General features: G+C 44.9%; 1 protein-coding gene across 5 annotated transcripts in view; it reads left to right on the top strand.

The window, feature by feature from the left end:
- The window catches only part of BPHL (biphenyl hydrolase like), a 35,427-nt gene that overhangs the window by 2,293 nt on the left and 14,926 nt on the right, over nucleotides 1-18,208 (top strand). For 2 of the 5 annotated variants that reach the window (XM_055264691.2, XM_055264692.2), the window contains exons 2-5: nucleotides 3,695-3,798; nucleotides 7,130-7,296; nucleotides 8,912-9,065; nucleotides 17,212-17,343. In XM_055264691.2, coding sequence (XP_055120666.1) covers nucleotides 3,695-3,798; nucleotides 7,130-7,296; nucleotides 8,912-9,065; nucleotides 17,212-17,343 — 557 coding nt within the window. Of the gene's footprint in view, nucleotides 1-3,694; nucleotides 3,799-7,129; nucleotides 7,297-8,911; nucleotides 9,066-17,211; nucleotides 17,344-17,918; nucleotides 18,017-18,208 lie in introns of all 5 variants that reach the window. The other 3 variants (XM_063633001.1, XM_055264690.2, XM_055264694.2) reach the window with 3 other exon arrangements.

Below are 18,208 nucleotides of genomic sequence, written 5' to 3'. Positions count from 1 at the left end.
AGCCCTTCTGGTGGCCCTGTCTGGGCATAACAGAAGGCTCACACTCTTGTCTTCTGGTCACTCCTCACTGTGTCCCCTCAGCTCCTATCTCTGTATGGCCTGGTTTTTCCTAGGTTATGATTATAGAGTGAGGATTATTATAATATTGGAATAAAGAGTAATTACTACCAACTAATGATTATTGATATATAATCATATCTAAGATCTATATCTGGTATAACTATTCTTGTTTTATATTTTATTATACTGGAACAGCTCGTGTCCTCGGTCTCTTGCCTCGGTGCCTGGGTTGCTTGCCGCCCACAGGTCTCAAACTCTTGACCTCAAACAATCCACCTGCCTCGGTCTCCCAAAGTGCTGGGATTACAGGCGTGAGCCACCGCTCTCAGCCTACCAATATAGTTCTGATAGGTTATTTAATGATTGAGGAAGGCCCCATCCACCTAGTTGCATTGCAGATCATTCTTCCTAAAATATCTCTGAAAAAAACAGGTTTCTCTGGATTTTCTACTGCCATTTTATAAATGCAGCTGCAAGTTGATATGACATATAATCTGGAAAAACAAGCAGTGGTATTAGTTAATCTTGAAACGCGGCTGTAGCTCAGTGTCAGTAGGTAAAATGATTGATGTAAAAACTTTGCTTCAGGATAGCCAGTGCCCAACCTACAATTGACTTATGTTCCAAAAACTTGTTTGTATAAGTCTGCTGTTTGGAACTTTGACCCTTATTTCAAAGTCTGTAAGGTGATTTATTCCTGGGTCAGGTCAAAAAAAGCCTTTTCTACCAAATTGTATATTATGTGCTATAAATATTAATAATTCACATAACCTAACAATCTTCCTAAAAAATATTTTCCAAGTTCAACCCTGGGATGCCCTGCCAGAGAATCGGGGACTGTCCTTCTGCTGATGTTTGCCACCACGCTGTATCTGGCAGTCAGTGTGGCCCCAGTGCCTGAGCCCTCTTAGGACTCTGTTCAGCCATGAGGTTAGAGAGGAATCATGGCCTCTGGAGTTCTCGTGGCCTCGTGGCCACTTCCTAGCTATGTGAATGTGGGCAGATTGTTCAAACTCTCTGAGCCTCTTGCCTTGCAGCGTTTTTGTGAGGATTTGAAACAATGAACGTAAAAGCCTGGGGATATAATAAACATGAAGTAATTAGTAGGCACAATGGGAATATTTATATAATATATAAGAGATGTAAAAATAAGTCATGACGATTCATGTAAATTTCAAGCCCTGAAGGTAGCAAATATTTAATGGCTACTTTGCAAAACATACACAAAAGAAATAGCTGAATATACAATATTGTAATAGCGATTTTTTTTTTTTTTTTTTTTGAGACGGAGTCTCTCTCTGTCACCAGGCTGGAGTGCAGTGGCACGATCTTGGCTCACTGTAATCTTCACCTCCTGGGTTCCAGCGATTCCCCTGCCTCAGCCTCCCGAGTAGCTGGGATTACAGGTGCGCAGCATCACACCTGGCTAATTTTTTTTTTGTATTTTAGTAGAGACGGGGTTCCACCATGTTGGCCAGGATGGTCTCAATCTCCTGACCTCGTGATCCACCCGCCTGGGCCACCCAAAGTGTTGGGATTACAGGTGTGAGCCACCACGCCCGGCTGATCCTAAGCTATCTTAACCGTAGAAATGATTTTCTCAGAGGAATAGGGCAGTAATCATAATAAGTAAATGGCAGGGTCAGTATTGCCATTGCTTGGTGACTTCATTGATGCCCCTCTAATAATATTTCTGTAGATAAGGAGCTTATAGTTTGGTCAGACCTTATTACTACCCAATTCTGTCTTTTATTTTTCCAGAAATTGTGTGTTAAGATTAGATGTACCTGTGTTCAACACATCTGTTTCCACGTTTGTTTCTTTTTTACTTGAGGTTGGCAAATAAGATTAAACCAAAAGAGAAAACAGGACCTCGTTTTTTCAAAAGGGCTGTGTTTCAGTTATCATTTGACTAAGGGCAGAGGTAGGGGTAGGGAGTATGTAGAAGAAAAAGGAGATGGGCCAGGCACGCCTGTAATCCCAGCACTTTGGGAGGCTGAGGCAGGCAGATCACGAGGTCAGGAGATCGAGACCATCCTGGCTAACACGGTGAAACCCTGTCTCTACTAAAAATACAAAAAAATTAGCCGGGCGTGATGGCGGGTGCCTGTAGTCTCAGCTACTCGGGAGGCTGAGGCAGGAGAATGGTGTGAACCTGGGAGGCGAAGCTTGCAGTGAGCCGAGATCGTGCCACTGTGCTCCAGCCTGGGCGACAGTGTGAGACTCCATCTCAAAAAATAAATAAATAAATAAAATAAAAATAAAAATAAAAGGAGATGGTGGTTGATTTCATTGTATTGGCACCCCACCAGGAGAAGAGAGCACCTCCTTCTGGCATCTGTCCTGGCTTGCCGTCATGTCCCTCCTGTGCTACACTCAGTCATCTGTCTGATAAGCTGTGGGAAGGCTGGTGGAGCCTGGTCCTGGTGCAGGGGCCGTCTGTGTGCCCCACTGGTGTATATCCCAGGACAGTCTGGCACTCCTTGAAGAGCAGCTGAGGAGAGGTTAATCAGAACACCTGTACAGCACCCATAATTCAGGCAGGACAGACACTGGCATTATGCCTGTCCTGAGGCATTGTCCTGTGCTAAGCGTGGTCCAGTTAGATGCTGGATCCTAGGAGGTCTTAGGCCAAGGCAGGTGAGTGGCAGGAAGGAGAGCTCTTGAGATGGAGGCTTATGGACAGGGCTACTTAGCAGTTGACACAGACATATTTTAACATTTTAAAAAACAGTAGGATTTATCAGTGCAGATGGGCACTCTTGACTATGGCACCCCTGCAGCAGGCCAGACAACACAAGATACCCTACAGCTAAAGACCAGCCTGGAGATCGAGACCTTGGGACCAGTCTCATCTTTGGGAATGTCACCAAGGCTGCTGAAGGTCTGGGTAGGTCCTCTGGGCCTGCTGAGGTGCAGACGAGTGACTCCAGGGTCTTTGCCCCTGATGTCCACCCTCATTTCACTGCACCCAGCCCCACGCCAGCCTGCACTTGAGTACCCTCGGCTTCCAGCTCACCGGTGTGTGCCATGAGCCTCTGTGGCCATTGATTGAGCAAGCCTCCTAGGGTTTTTGTAGGGTGAGCCCCAGGCTGGGCACGATAGTGTATTCAAGCATGAGGGCACAGTTCAGATCGGCAGTCTAGTAAAGAAGATTCAAACTTATGTCACTGTTCAGAATTGGAAAAATCAAAATAACCCAAGGAGCCTGAGAGGCGTTCTGGAGGCGACTCATTCATATACAAAGACAATTTTATCATATTAAATTCGTGCTGTTAAATGATTTTCCTTTGGGGTGGATTTTTAAACATTTTTCAAATTTTATTTTTTAATTGACATAAGTGTACCTGTTTATGGAGTAGATAGTGATGTTTCGATAGGTACAAAGTGTAGTGATCAGATCAGTGTAATTAGCATCTCCATCGTCTCAAACATTTATCATTTCTTTGTGTTGGGAACATTCAATATCTTCCTTCTAGCTATTTTAAACTATCGCTTATTGTTAGCCGTAGTCATCCTACAGCCGTGTAGAACACTAACACTTATTCCTCCTGTCTAGCTGGAATTTTGAATCAACTAAGAAATCTTCCCATCTCCCCTTTCCCCCTGTGGGGATGGGTTTTTTATCTTCTAGCACCTCGGTAACCTCTGCCAAAGTGGCTGTGAATGGCGTTCAGCTGCATTACCAGCAGACTGGAGAGGGAGATCACGCAGTCCTGCTACTTCCTGGGATGTTGGGTCTGGACACTTTTTAATGGAATGTTTTTGCATGCTGTAAAATCTATGATGCATTCACAATACTAGATGCCAAATATTGATTATTAATTTTAGTGCTTTTCTGAAATGTTTTCATATTTGCTACAATCAAACTTAAATGACTTAGAAAAGTAGGTAACTTTCTACTGCTGTTCAGAATTGGATTTTTTATTCCTTTAGTAAAGTACCCAGTTTTTCCTATGCAAGTACTCTATGAAATCACAGTTGCCCATAATTTGGGAGGGTGACAGGGGTCAAGGAAAGGGGTGTGGGAAGAAGGGGTAGATAAAGGAAGAAGGTGAGTGGGTAATCAGTCATCCTAGTTTGCTTGGCATTGGAAGATTTTCCAGGATGTGGGACTTCCAGTGCTAAAACTAGGGTGGATTGATCACTTGTCGTGGTTGATAATATATTCAGTTAAAACAAGAGGTAAGAAAAAAAAACTCAGTTTGAATCTTTTTAGAAATCAGAGTTAGCTTGGCATATTACCCTCTCTCAATGTATGGGCCATAATAAAGCCTACTGGATCTCAATCTCATTTTGCAGAACTGGAGTTCAGATGTAGAAAGTTCAAGGGAAAAATTTCCAGTGATTCCAGGACATCCGAAATCTGGTTTTAAGGGTGTTAGTGTTGTTGCTTTATTTTTGATTTAGTTAAATAATCCTAATATTTAATCTCAGTATTCATGGGGGATTGGTTCCAGGAAGCCCTCAGATCCCAAAATCTGAGGATCCTCAAGTCCCTGATATAAAATAGCTCAATATTTGCATGGAAGCTACGCATGTCCTGCTGTATACTTTAAGTCATCTCTAGATTACTTACTATATCTCATGCAATGTAAATACTGTGCAAATAATTGTTATCTTGTATTGTTTAGGGAATAATGACAAGGAAAAAAGTCTGCACATGTTCAGTATAGACCCAACCATCCATTTTTTTCCCCAAATATTTTTGTTCTGAAGTTGGTTGAATCCACAGATGCAGAACCCATGGATAGGAAGGCTGCCTGTACTTATTTCTTTGTGATTTGCTTCTTTCTGAAAGTGAAGAGCTAAAAAGGTTCCACTTGACTGAGCCTCAGCTGATCGTGGCACTGTTGCAGCTAGTGAGGCACGTGTGTCTAAATGGTGTTTGGTACCTTTGTTTTCCTTAACCTGATGAACGAGGACATTGACTCTCACGGCTGATGGGGAGCTAAAGCTATCTGTAAAAACATTTCCCATCTTAGCTTTCCATTATTTCAGTATTGCAGTCATTGTCCAGGTGCTAAAACTTACCAATTTATTTTTTTTTTTTTGAGAGGGAGTCTCACTCTATTGCCCAGGCTGCAGGCAGTGGCACGATCTTGGTTCACCACAACCTCTACCTCCCAGGTTCAAGCTATTCTCCTGCCTCAGCCTCCTGAGTAGCCACCATGCCTGGCTAATTTTGTATTTTTAGTAGAGACGAGGTTTCACCATGTTATCCAGGCTGGGCTCGAACTGCTGACCTCAGGTGATCCACTTGCCCCGGCCTCCCAAAATGCTGGGATTACGGGCGTGAGCCACTGCACCTGTCCCCAATCTACTTTTTGTTTATGTAAAGTATTAGCATGATTCCAACATAAAAAAAAAATGGACCAGAGGAGATTCTTTCTTCTGTCATATCCTCAGCACCCAGTTCCCCTCCGCACAGGCCTCTCAGGTGTTACATGCTGATAACTATGTACATGTATTCCTTAAATGTTTTTTAAAGTCTTATATTCTTGGCACTGGTCTTCAAATGTGTACATGTGTACCAGGGAGCAAATGCCTTCTTGTTTCTGAAATTGGTCCTTTAGACTGTTCTTTTTTCCCATCTTCTCACCTCCTGCCCCTCCTTCAGGGTAATTCCCTCAACAGAACCCCTCCAGGTCAGAGGCAGAAGAGAAGCCTCATGGGTCACAGCAGCAGATGTGGGCTGGAGATCTATTCATTTGGTTTTGGCTTGAATTTTCTGAATGGTTTACTTGATCTTGAGAAAGATATATCCTGCCAGGAAAAATGATAGGCCTTGACAATGTTAAATGATACTGCACCACCTTGAAAGACATTTTCTAATATAGTTTATCAGGCAAAGTGGTTAGTAGTCATTTGTGGCCTGAGATAGAAGTCCTCAGAAATCAGCAGACTTCACTGATAAAATGCTGACTTGCCCCTGGACTGGGCTCTGTGAGAGTGGCCTTCTGCACTGTGCACAGTAGGTGTGAACACACCACACCTACAGTGACCACGTGGTGGGCTGTGGACTAGCGGCCAAGCTCCCTGCAGGCCCACTAATAGAATTCAGCTTTTAGCATCAGCTGTTTCATACTGTTCTGACGAAACTGATTTGGTTTCTTTCCTCCATACCCCTTCTGCATTTCAGTGTTTTCGTTGAGTTTTTCTGGTTTTTAATTATAACTACAAAATAAAATCTTTAGGCTATTCACCTTAGCTTAGTAAAAAAAAAAAAAAAAAAAAAAATTAAAAATCTGGAATTTTAGAATTCTACTTTGAATAACTTGGACCAAATCTCATAAATTTCTTTGCAGATGTTATAGAGATCCCTCTCATGTGTAAGTCATTGTTTTAAGAAGAAAAGATAACCCAGAAGCATATCTGTGAAATAATTTCTATACAGTTTCATTAATTCTTTTCTTTAGAAAAGGAAGATTAAGCCAAAGAGGTTTCAAAGTGCTGAAATAATCCAGAACCAAAGGAAGACCCAGGGACTCTGTCCTTCTCAAAATAGCCACCAGGGGGAGGTCGGAGGCAGGCCTGCCCTCCACCGGGAAAGGAAGCCTCCACCGGGAAAGGAAACCCGCCTCCTTTTTTTTTTTTTTTTTTGGAGACTGTGTCTTGCCCTGTGCTCAGGCTGGAGTGCAGTGGCGCGATCTTGGCTCACTGCAACCTCCGCCTCCGGGGTTCAAGCAATTCTCCTGCCTCAGCCTCCTGAGTAGCTGGGACTACAGGCACACGCCGCCATGCCCGGCTAATTTTTTTTTTTTTTTTTTTGTATTTTAGTAGAGATGGGGTTTCACCTTGTTGCCCAGGCCGGTCTCGAACTCCTGAGCTCAGGCAGTCCACCCGCCTCGGCCTCCCAAAGTGCTGGGATTACAGGCGCACCCGGCCAGCCTGCCTCCTTTCTTCGAGTAGATGGATTAAGTCATTGCAAGGCTGCTTTCCTGATTACATTCTGACCACTTTGAGTAGAAACTACTTTGCTTTAAGATTGTTATTGCTTCTGTTTTCACGGTAATGTGTTTGGTAGGTGAAAGCGATCACTTGAGGGTAACCAAGTGGCTGTTTTTAGGAAGTGGAGAGACTGATTTCGGACCTCAGCTCAAGAACCTCAATAAGAAGCTCTTCACGGTGGTCGCCTGGGATCCTCGAGGCTACGGACATTCCAGGCCCCCAGATCGTGATTTCCCAGCAGACTTTTTTGAAAGGGATGCGAAAGATGCTGTTGACTTGATGAAGGCAGGTCTCTGAGGGAAGGGCTAGGGGAGGAAGGGTGGCTGGGCCTGTCTTCATTTATTTTGTTTAAATTTTGTTGTTATATTTTTCTACAAAATAATACCATGTAATTGCTATAGAAAACTCCAAGCGTTCAAATAGGTATAAAGAAGAAAGTGGAAAGAGCCCACAGTGCAGCTCTCTGGAGACACTAGCAAGTCTTGGCGGCTCTGCTTTCTGGCCAGTCTTACTGCATCACAAACAAAGTTTCACATTGATGGCATCGTACTACACCTAACGTTTTTCTAACCTACTATTTTTATTGAACAATTTTTCAAGGAAACAACTTTCATGTCAAAAAACAGGCATTTATACTAGTTGTATGATAGGCGCATATTATTCCATTGTGTGGATGTACTGTATCTTATTTCACCAATTTTCTTTCTTTTTTTTTTTTTGAGACAGTCTGGCTCTGTCACCCAGGCTGGAGTGCGGTGGCGCGATCTTGGCTCACTGCAACCTCTGCCTCCCGGGTTCAAGCGATTCTCCTGCCTCAGCCTCCTGAGTAGCTGTGATTATAGGCACACGCCACTACACCCAGCTAATTTTTGTATTTTTAGTAGAGACAGGGTTTCATCGCGTTAGCCGGGACGGTCTCAATCTCCTGACCTCCTGATCTACCCACCTTGGCCTCTCAAAATGCTGGGATTATAGGCATGAGCCACCACACCTGGCCTATTTCACCGGTTTTCTAATAGTAGATAATTAACTTAATTTTTAAGTTGCCTTTTTCTGCTGTTATAAATAGCAGGCAGTGAACATTCTGTTGCCCGTGGCCATTTTCATTTTTTTGCCACTATAAACAGTATTCTTGTGGACACCCTGGACTGAGCTCCTGGCACACGTGGGAGAATTTCCTACAAATTTAGGAGACAATTTGCTAGGTGATAGAAGTTCCAGATGTTCATTTTACAGGGTAGTGCCACAGTAGTTATACCACTTTATGGTTCAGGCAGCAATATTAATTCTTTACCTTTAATTTTCCAGTCATTCTGTTCTTCTTTCTTGGCAGCCTCTCTAAGATGTAATCTTTGTCCATTTTCCCTGCCAAACACATGTCCAGACCCTCTCTGATTCACCCGCGGACTCACATAACCTCCCCATGACGCTGTTCTCTGACAGCCTGGCTCTTGCCAGTTCTTCCCACAGTTGCCTTACCAGATACCCTGCTTCACTTCATCCAGCAGAGCTCAGAGTCCCCTCTCTGATCTATGGAACTGTTCTCAAGGTCCTTGCTCAGGCATGCATATGCACACATGCGCACACGCACACTCTATTTGTCATATTTAAGTAGTTGGTCTCCACTGACTCTAGTTCCTTGAGCTTTTTATCCAACCAGAAGATGTAGTTCCCTCCTAATTCAAACCCATACCATATACTCAGATTTTTGTGACAATTTCCACTAAAAGTAATTAAGAGAAAACATGATGTCATCAAATGGTGGACTCTAGGATTTTTCTTTTCTGACTAATTGATAATCCAGCCCCACACCTGTATTGATTCTGATAATCAGTGACTCAGTTTCTTTTAACAGAGAGGAGCAATAACCTGTGCTGTGCATTTTGTCGTATGATCATAGGCGCTGAAGTTTAAGAAGGTTTCTCTGCTGGGGTGGAGTGATGGGGCCATAACCGCACTCATTGCTGCTGCAAAATATCCGTCTTACATCCACAAGATGGTGATCTGGGGCGCCAACGCCTACGTCACTGACGAAGACAGCATGATATACGAGGGTAGGTTCTGCGAAGGGGAGATGCCGGGACAGCAGATCCTTCCCCTCTCCCCGCATCTCATCTCTTATTGTGAGATATGTTGACAAGTTATATCTCTTCTGCTTCTATTTCTCAACTCTCAGGTAGGAAGAATAACGAGTTCTCAGAAAAGTAATGCAATTTCACCAGTCTGAGTTTGAAAGCTTTCTATTTCCAGGAGTGAAACTTCCATGGCTCAGGAAAAGGCCAAGTAAAATCACTGTTTCCATTTACTACTACTGATAATGAACTTCAAGGAAGGATGGGGTGGTATGAAGTGTTATTAATAATCTTATTAATAATGTGAGGCCAGGCACAGTGGCTTATGCCTGTAATCCCAGCACTTTGGGAGCCCAAGGCAGAAGGATCACTTGAGCCCAGGAGATCGAGGCTGCAGTGAGCCATGATTGTGCCACCGCACTTTTGCCTGGGTGACAGGAGTGAGAGAGAGAGAGATGGGGGAGGAAAGAAAGTAATGTTGAGTGTTGAAAAGAATCACTGGATTCAAATATGAAACCTTTTATTTTGATTAAAAGAATTTCTGTGCTATTTGCATGCTTTAAGGTTGTCTGCCTTTGAGGTGGTTTTTTTTTTTTTTGAGATGGAGTTTCACTCTTGTTGCCCAGGCTGGAGTGCAGTAGCGTGATCTCAGCTCACTGCAACCTCTTCCTCCTGGGTTCAAGCGATTCTCCTGCCTCAGCCTCCCAAGTAGCTGGGATTACAGACATGTGCCACCACGCCTGGCTAATTTTGTATTTTTTAGTAGAGACAGGGTTTCTCCATGTTGGTCAGGCTGGTCTTGAACTCCCGACCTCAGGTGATCCACCCACCTTGGCCTCCCAAAGTGCTGGGATTACCAGCGTGAGCCACCGTGCCCAGCCTGAGGTTTTTACAGGCACTGGAATAGAGGCCAGTGAACTGCAGCCTGTGCATTAAACCTAGCCTGCCTCCCACTTTTGTGCAGCCCATGTACCAATCGAGGTGGCTAGTGCTATGAGTCACAGAGACCAAGCCGGGGTGTCCCTTTATCACCCAGCATTGCTGCCCCAGATCTGCACTGGTGGTCACTACACAGGGGTGACTGTTGGCAATGAGCAGGCACCTAGTCATGGAATTTCAGTCAGCAACTCAGGAGTTGCTTAGCCTTCAGCAATCTGCCCAAATTGAGATGACCAGGCTCTTGGGAGGAAAGAAGGGGGCACCAGGATCCAGGGGTTGCTGGGACAAGAAGTGAAACTGACCTGCGTTAGCCTACTACCCCCACCTGCCAGCCTGGCCCACCAGGACCCTCTTCCTTAGGCCACTAGCTTTTGTCCCAAGTGTGATTCTAGTGGATCCCAGATGGCCTTCCCCAGACACTTAGCACTAGGCGGGTCAGGTGTTTTCTCTCCTCATGTGTATCTACATAATGTGTCTGATTTTGCTTCTTGGCCAGCAAAACCTGAGATGTTTATTGACTCTCTGGCCCTTTACATAAAAGGTGTACAGATCTCTTCGCTAGAATATCACAAGTCTAGTCTTTTTCAGCTATTCTGCAATTCACATGACTTTTAAGTAAGCTACTTAGTGGCAGTGTTCTGTTGTAGAATCGTAATTCTTCACAGTCTTTCTGTTTTTTAAATGAATGTGAAGCTCTTACGGTGAGTCTGATATGGTTGCCAGTTCCTTATTTTGCGCCTGCCTGGAGCACAGTAAGCCATTCCGCTCTGTTAAGGGTCTGTCCCCTCCCGCGGCCTCTAGGACAGGCTGCGTTGAGTTCTTCCTCCCTCTCCTGTATCCCTGAATTCTCTTCACTGGGTCAGTCTTCTCAGCCTGCAAAAGTGGGCACAATTCTTCCTTCAGAAAGTTGACACTCTTACCTGTGGTTACGATCTTCCCATTCTTTATTCTTTCCCACAAACTTATGTAAAGAGCCACCTGCATCCCCTGCTTCTAGGGATCCTCCTCTCCTTCCTTCTTTAGTCCATTCTGCCCCATCTCCCTCTCTGGCCCATTCTAGCCCCCTCTACTGAAACTCTTCTCACTCACCCCTGCCCACTTGTTCTTTCCCATAATCGCTATCTCAGTTCATGGCCTGCGGATGACCCGGCATCCAGGCAGAGCCCCAGATGCATCCCTCGACAGCCCAGTCCTCCTCTGCCCTCTTCATTTGCCCACTTTGCCCTGTTCATTGAACTGCGATGCTTTCTGTTGTTACCATGTGCATAATACCCCTCCAGTTATCCTCACCTCTCTTCCTTCCCCCCATTCTCCTGGTTTAGGCCGCCAGCTTCATATGGTAGTTTGTTCTCCATGGGAGAGCTTCCTTTGTAAGGCAAAAATCTAATCAATTCCACTAGAGGACTGAAAATCCTTCACTAACCAGCGAAGTCCACGCACTTGGCTGGCCCCTCCCGCCAGCCCCTCCCCGGGCATTCTCCCATCTCCCCTTTCTCCTCATCCTTCCGGTGCCTCTCCCACATGGAATAAACGGCCATTCCTGGAACAAGCTTCCCCCTCATGCCTCTTTGCCTTTGCAACTGCTGCTGTGCCAGCTTGCACCAGCCTTCCCCTCAGCCACATCCTCTGCCAGGACGTATTCACCCCTGACACAGCTCCTTGGGGCTCAGCATCTGGGATGGTGTCCCAGAGCCCTGAGACCTGGCAGTGCTCTCCCTCCTGGACCCCGCCACACATTGCACGTGCCTGTGTCACGGCCCTTCATCCCCGGCACTGTCAGCACTTGCTCCCTTGCCTCGGTCACTGCAGTGGGAACTCACTGTGTGCAGTTGCTCTGACTTTCCTTTATGAAAGCAAGAGTCTCTCAGTAGGACAGCGCTCTTTACTCTCTGACATCTCACTGCTTCACCTTCTGGCCACCCTTTCTTTCTCATCCCCCATTCTCTCCTAACTTGTGTCAAGATGGCTGTGGCCCACCAGTGTGCTAGAGACCAAGCCCCCACCATGCACCTCCTCTTGGCTCCTTGGTCATTCTGCAGCGTTTGAGAACATGCTCATGATGTGTGCGCCATTGGTCACACCCCTCTTCTTGAAGCTTTCTCTGTCTGGAAGTTGCGCCATTGGTCACACCCCTCTTCTTGAAGCTTTCTGTGTCTGGAAGTTCTTGCCACTGTGTTCTCCCAACTTCCCCTCCTCTCTCAGGCTGTTCCCTGGCTGACACGTGCCTGCTCCCCCATGTGGGCCACAGTGTTGGGGTCCTCCAGGCGTCACCCTCAGTGCTCTGCTCCCCTCTCACCCTCACACCTGAGTAGATTCACTCAGCTCCTTGCTCCACCTAACTCTCAAACCCCACATATTTGACTGTTGCTTTTTTTTTTTTAAGAGACAAGTTCTCACTGGGCATGGTAGCTCACACCTGTAATCCCAGCACTTTGGGAGGCTAAGGCAGGAGGATCACTTGAGCCCAGGAGTTCAAGACCAGCCTGAGCAACATAGCAAGACCCCATGTCTACAAAAAATACGAAACTTAGCCAGGCGTGGTGGCATGTGCCTGTAGTCCCAGCCACTGGGGAGGCTGAGGGGGAGGATCACCTGAGCCGGGGAGGTTGAGGCTGCAGCAATCTGTGATGACACCACTGCACTGTAGCTTGGGTGACAGAGGCAAGACCCTGTCCCAACAACAGCAACAACAACAAAAAAGAAAGAAAGAAAAAAGAGAGACGAGTTCTTACTATGTTGCCTTATTCAACTTTTTATTCAATTTTCTTATCTGGTTGTCTCACACATACTTTAAATTCAGTCTGTCTAATACTGAATTCATGATCTTCTCTCTAGGCCTGTCCCTTCTGCTGAATTTCTTGTTTTTATAAATAATACCCTTTCTCCCTGAAAATAATATTTAAATTACTATTTATTGAGTGCCTGCCATGAGCTAAAGTCTTTAACCGTGTGATATCCCCATAAGGTCTCTGATACTCAGCCTGCTTGTCAAGTGAAAAACGGGCTCACAAAAGTGAGGAAACCTTCCAGACCACATCCCCCACACTGCAGCCCGCAGCCCACTCCACTCTTCTGCTGGGCTGTGAGGGGTCCCATCTTGCCCTCCCCCTCTCTCCCTCCCACCAGGCTCCCGCCAGCCTCGTTGGTCCCGCCTGGGCTGATTCTGTGCCTCTCCAACCGGTCCAGGTCCTTGCCCCCTATCAGTCTGCCTTCCATGATGCTCTGATAGCAATTCAGCAATATGTGAATCTCATGGTATCTTACTTTAAGCCTTCCAGGACTCCCCACAACTTTCCTGATAAAGTTCAGGCTCCTTCACTTTGCTCACGGAATGAGTGGCCCAGCCTCTGCCTCTCCAGGTCCCCTTCCCTCACTTTCCCCTCCCAACCACCAGTGTCCAGCCATCCGAGACCACCTGGCCCCCTGCGGCAGGTGGCGGGCTCCTGTCTCCTAGTGCGGGCCCTTCCCTCTCCCTTCCCACTCCTTCACTTGTTTGCTGACTTCTCTTCTCCCAGAATGGCCCAAGCACTCCATCCTCTAGGAAGCCCTCACCTCCTCCACCCTCTCTCCGTTGCCCGTGTGAGCGCACAGGCCACTCTGCTACAGGTGGACGGCTGGTTCTTGTACCCGTCTCTTGGGGTGTAGGAGCAACAGTATCTCTCTAGGGTCTAAGTCCATGAGTGAAATTGCTGAGTGTTGTGGGCAGATAGACTACAAGTGACAGATTATTTTCCAGCAAAATAAATTTACACTTCCACCAGCAATAGATGAGATTCCTTAACTTTTAGCTCTTCAACAAAAACTTCAAATTCTCAGACTTCTTAATTCACTGGCCAATCAAATGGGTGGAAGATGTTATCTTATTGGGTTCTTAATTTGCATTTCGTATTACTAATAAGATTGAAAATCTGTGTTTATCCACCATTTGAGTTTCTTCTGTGTTATATATATTCATGAATTTTTATTGGCTAAAAGTTTTTTATTATGTAGTAATTGATACATACAATACAGTATGTTAGGTATACAGTATGTTAGGTATACAGTATGTTTAGGTATACAGTATGTTTAGGTATACAGTATGTTAGGTATACAGTATGTTTGGGTATACAGTATGTTAGGTATACAGTATGTTTGGGTATACAGTATGTTTGGGTATACAGTATGTTAGGTATACAGTATGCTTGGGTATACAGTATGTTTGGGTATACAGTATGTTTGGGTATACAGTATGTTTGGGTATACAGTATGCTTGGGTATACAGTATGTTTGGGTATACAGTATGTTTAGGTATACAGTATGTTTGGGTATACAGTATGTTTAGGTATACAGTATGGAATGTAACAACAAAACAACCCCGCCACCCTCCACCCAACTCTGCACCAGAACAGTTTCAATGTTATACCAGTGTTACTGCTGTGCAGTCTTAAAAGATAATCTAATCCTAGTCAATAACCCCTTTGAGGGTGACTGTGTTGGAAACACCTTTTCACAGTGGGTGGCTTGCCTTTTTCTTTATGGGCAGAACTACTTAATGCAAGGAAATGCCACAATGCTTTCTTTTTCTTTCCTTTTTCTTTTTCTTTTCTTTCCTTTTTTTTTTTGAGACAGGGTCTCCACTATTGCCCAGGCTGGAGTGCAGTGGCACCGTCTCAGCTCACTGCAGCCTGCTTGTTCAATATCAAAGTATTCTTCTGCCTCAGCCTCCCAAGTAGCTGGCACTACAGGCATGTGCCACTGCACCGGGCTAATTTTTGTATTTGTTGTAGAGACAGGGTTCCGCCACATTGTCCAGGCTGGTCTCAAACTCCTGGACTTAAGTAATCCACCCACCTCAACCTTCCAAAGTGCTGGCATTACAGGTGTGAGCCACCATGCCTGGCCTCACAATGTTTTATTTTCTCATTGGTTTGGCTGGTTTTGTTTGATTTTAGATCCACCAACATGTTTGCCCATTTGTTTACTCACCTGTTCTTTCTTCTCAAATGTTCCTTCTAAAAGCATTTATCTTCTCTTCTTCCTGAAGTTATTTTTAGAAGTTACTTAAGGGCAGCCTGTTAATGGTCAACTCAGTTTTTACCAAGAAGTATCTTTTCTTTCACCCACCTTTTCTGCAAGTCTGTTTAGCTGAGTGTGGAAATGGAAGTGGAAAATCATCGTCTCCCCCATTCTGCAGTCTTCTGCCTTCCATCTTGTTGTTGAGAAGTTTCCTGTCTGTCTACGTGGTTCCTGCTTCTGAGTGATGTGTCATAACTCTCTGGCTGTTTTGCAGATTTTCTCCTTATCTTTGATATATTGCTGTTTTAATATATTCTGTCCAAGTGCAGATTTCATTTTACTTATCCTGTTTGGAATACATGGCGTTTTTGTTTATGGATTCTTTGGTTCATTCTGAAAAACTCTCCCACCCATTATTTCTTCAAATAGGCATCTCGTTCATTCTCATTCTCTTCTTCTGAGATGAGTGGACTTTTGTAGACCTCGTCTTTCCTTCTTCCTTATCTCTTCTTCATCTTGTCTCTGCATGGTGTTCTGCATAATTTCTTAAGATTTCTCTTCCAATTTTCTAGTTTTTTCATTAACTTTATAAAAATCCTGTTTGTTTTGTGACCTTTGGTTAGGAGCTAATATTTGCTTACTCTTAATCTGAAAACAAACAAAACAGTGAGCATAACTCGAGAGCGCTTTCCTTCCGAGAAGATTTGCATTTGTTGTTCTTGGGAACCACAGGATCATACCAGGTTGGGGCCGTTTTTAGCTCAGCTTAATCCAGGAGTCTCAGGTTGGGCCCCCGGCCTGCCTGCGAACACTGCGTCTCCACCCAGAGCAGGCCTGCCTTTGGAGCTGGCTTACTTCCTTTGCTGTATTTTCGGGGTTCTTTTTCTCATGCGCAGACACACTCACACACACACCCCAGTTTCCATTAACCACTGCAACTTCAGCAATGCCACAGAATTCTGTTTTGTGAAAGATCTAGTTATTCCCCTGCAAGAAGGCCTTTCAGAGGGTACAGTCTGCCATACAGCCAAAAGTAGAAGCATGTGCAGGGCTGTTTTACTAGCCATCCTCACACTGTCTTGCTTGCTTCTGTCTCCCTTACCCTCCGCCCCTAAACGTTTTCTTCTTCCCACATCTTCTCCCCACCTCTTCAGGCTGCCTCCACGTACCTCATTCAAGTCTTTTCATTCTTGTGCAGAGCAGTTCATCCTCTTCAGCCTTAATCTTCATCTCACATGGGGCCTACCTCTGAATATTTAAGCAAGTCAGCAGAAGCGAAGTCAGGCACCAGGCACTGTCCTGTAATGGGGGGTCCGCCCTCCTCAGAAGACAGTTGTGATTGTAAATAGCAGTTTTTCCTCTATTTGGTGATTTAAATTCACTAAGCGCACAGTGAGTGCCTGCCAGGTGCCTGACGTTGTCTGGGACTCTGTGGAGATGGTTGTTCCTGTGAGTTCATGCCATTAGTGTCACATTTCTTCCATGTGTAACACGTAGCTCTCAGTAATATTTAATATGCTCAAAAGCATTGGAATCTTTACTTATCACAGTGTATTCAAAGAAATATGGAAGAGATTGGCCTAAGGAATTGCATTTGTTGATTCATGTCAATGGTTATTTTTAGCTATTCTTCCCTACTAGTGAATCATCTACAAAATAGTTTGAAGTTTGGTACTTAGCCTTTTACACCCATATTTCTTCGGTAGCAGAAATTAGAATGAATAATTTGTGTGCATTTTTCAATGTCCGTACAAATGCAATGCAGAACAAAACTCCTCTTTTGCCAACGTTGTCGCTCTTCCTCAGGTGACCCTGTTAGGGTCATATTTTCTTTTATCTTGTATCTTTAAAGGAAAGCAGTAAGTGCAGCTCTAATTTCATCCACTTGGTAAGCATTGATTTGTGGGCCTGTTTTGTGGGAGGCACTAGTGTAGGCCTGGGGTACAGTGAGGAGCAAAGCAAAGTCCCTTACACTGCACACATGTCCTAGTGGGAGGCGGGCACTCAGCCGTGGGTCCGGAAGGCACCGCAAAGCAGCAGCCAGGGCTAAGCCGAGCAGAGGGAGGGAGGGAGGCATTCCAGGCAGATGAGACAGTGAGCGCATGGGCTCAGCAGTGGCCCTTGCTCGCAATACTGAAAGACAATACTTGAGTATGAAACTAAACCTTTCTTTGCCTACACTTCTGTTTTTCAGGCATCCGAGATGTTTCTAAATGGAGTGAGCGAACAAGAAAGCCTCTAGAAGCCCTCTATGGGTATGACTACTTTGCCAGAACCTGTGAAAAGTGGGTGGATGGCATAAGACAGTTTAAACATCTCCCAGATGGTAGGTTACTGGACTTGAAGGGCTCTCTGCCTGTCATAGAGGGTGCTCAAGTTCCTCCCCAGTGTTCCAGAATTGCTCAGTGATTCATGAATCTGCCCATCGCCCTCACACGCTCATGTGTGAACAGAACAGAGAATACTAGTTATTGTATACTGTGCCAGTTCTTGTGCAGTCAGTCTGGCTTAACGTAGAGATAGGACTGCGTGTCCAAAGGTTCACAGTGTTGAGTCTTTAATAGCAAACTGTTCTTTTTTCCTTCTAATCCTTGGTGTGTGTGCGATGACAAAATAATTATCCAGAAGCCTTAAACAGTTTCTATTTTCTAATTCCAGAATGAGTAATTCAAAAATAAATAGGCCATAATATGTACAATGTTTTTTCCTTTTTACACATTTAGATGTGTCACCCCACGAGGACACTGTTAATCTTTAATCTCAATGGAATTAATATGAGGAAGAAAATATTCAGTTTTTTTCCCCATCTTCAGAACTAAGTGATATGACCTCAACTATGAACAAATATCTCCTATTTTTTTTTTTTTTTAATTTTAAGATGAAGTCTCACTCTGTCACCAGGCTGGAATGCAATGGCATGATCTCAGCTCACTGCAGTCTCTGCCTCCTGGGTTCAAGCAATTCCTCTGCCTCAGCCTCCCAAGTAGCTGGGATTACAGGTGTGCACCACCACGCAGGCAAATTTTTTTGTATTTTAGTAGAGACAGGGTTTCACCGTGTTAGCCAGGATGGCCTTGATCTCCTGACCTTGTGATCTGCCCACCTTGGCCACCCCAAGTGCTGGGATTACAGGCCTGAGCACCGTGCCCAGCCTCTTATTCTTTATCTGAAAAATTAACAAGATTTCCAGT

The sequence above is a fragment of the Symphalangus syndactylus genome, chromosome 23 (assembly GCF_028878055.3).
Source record: "Symphalangus syndactylus isolate Jambi chromosome 23, NHGRI_mSymSyn1-v2.1_pri, whole genome shotgun sequence".
Taxonomy (NCBI): Eukaryota; Metazoa; Chordata; class Mammalia; order Primates; family Hylobatidae; genus Symphalangus; species Symphalangus syndactylus.
This window is presented reverse-complemented; position numbering and strand designations above follow the sequence as displayed.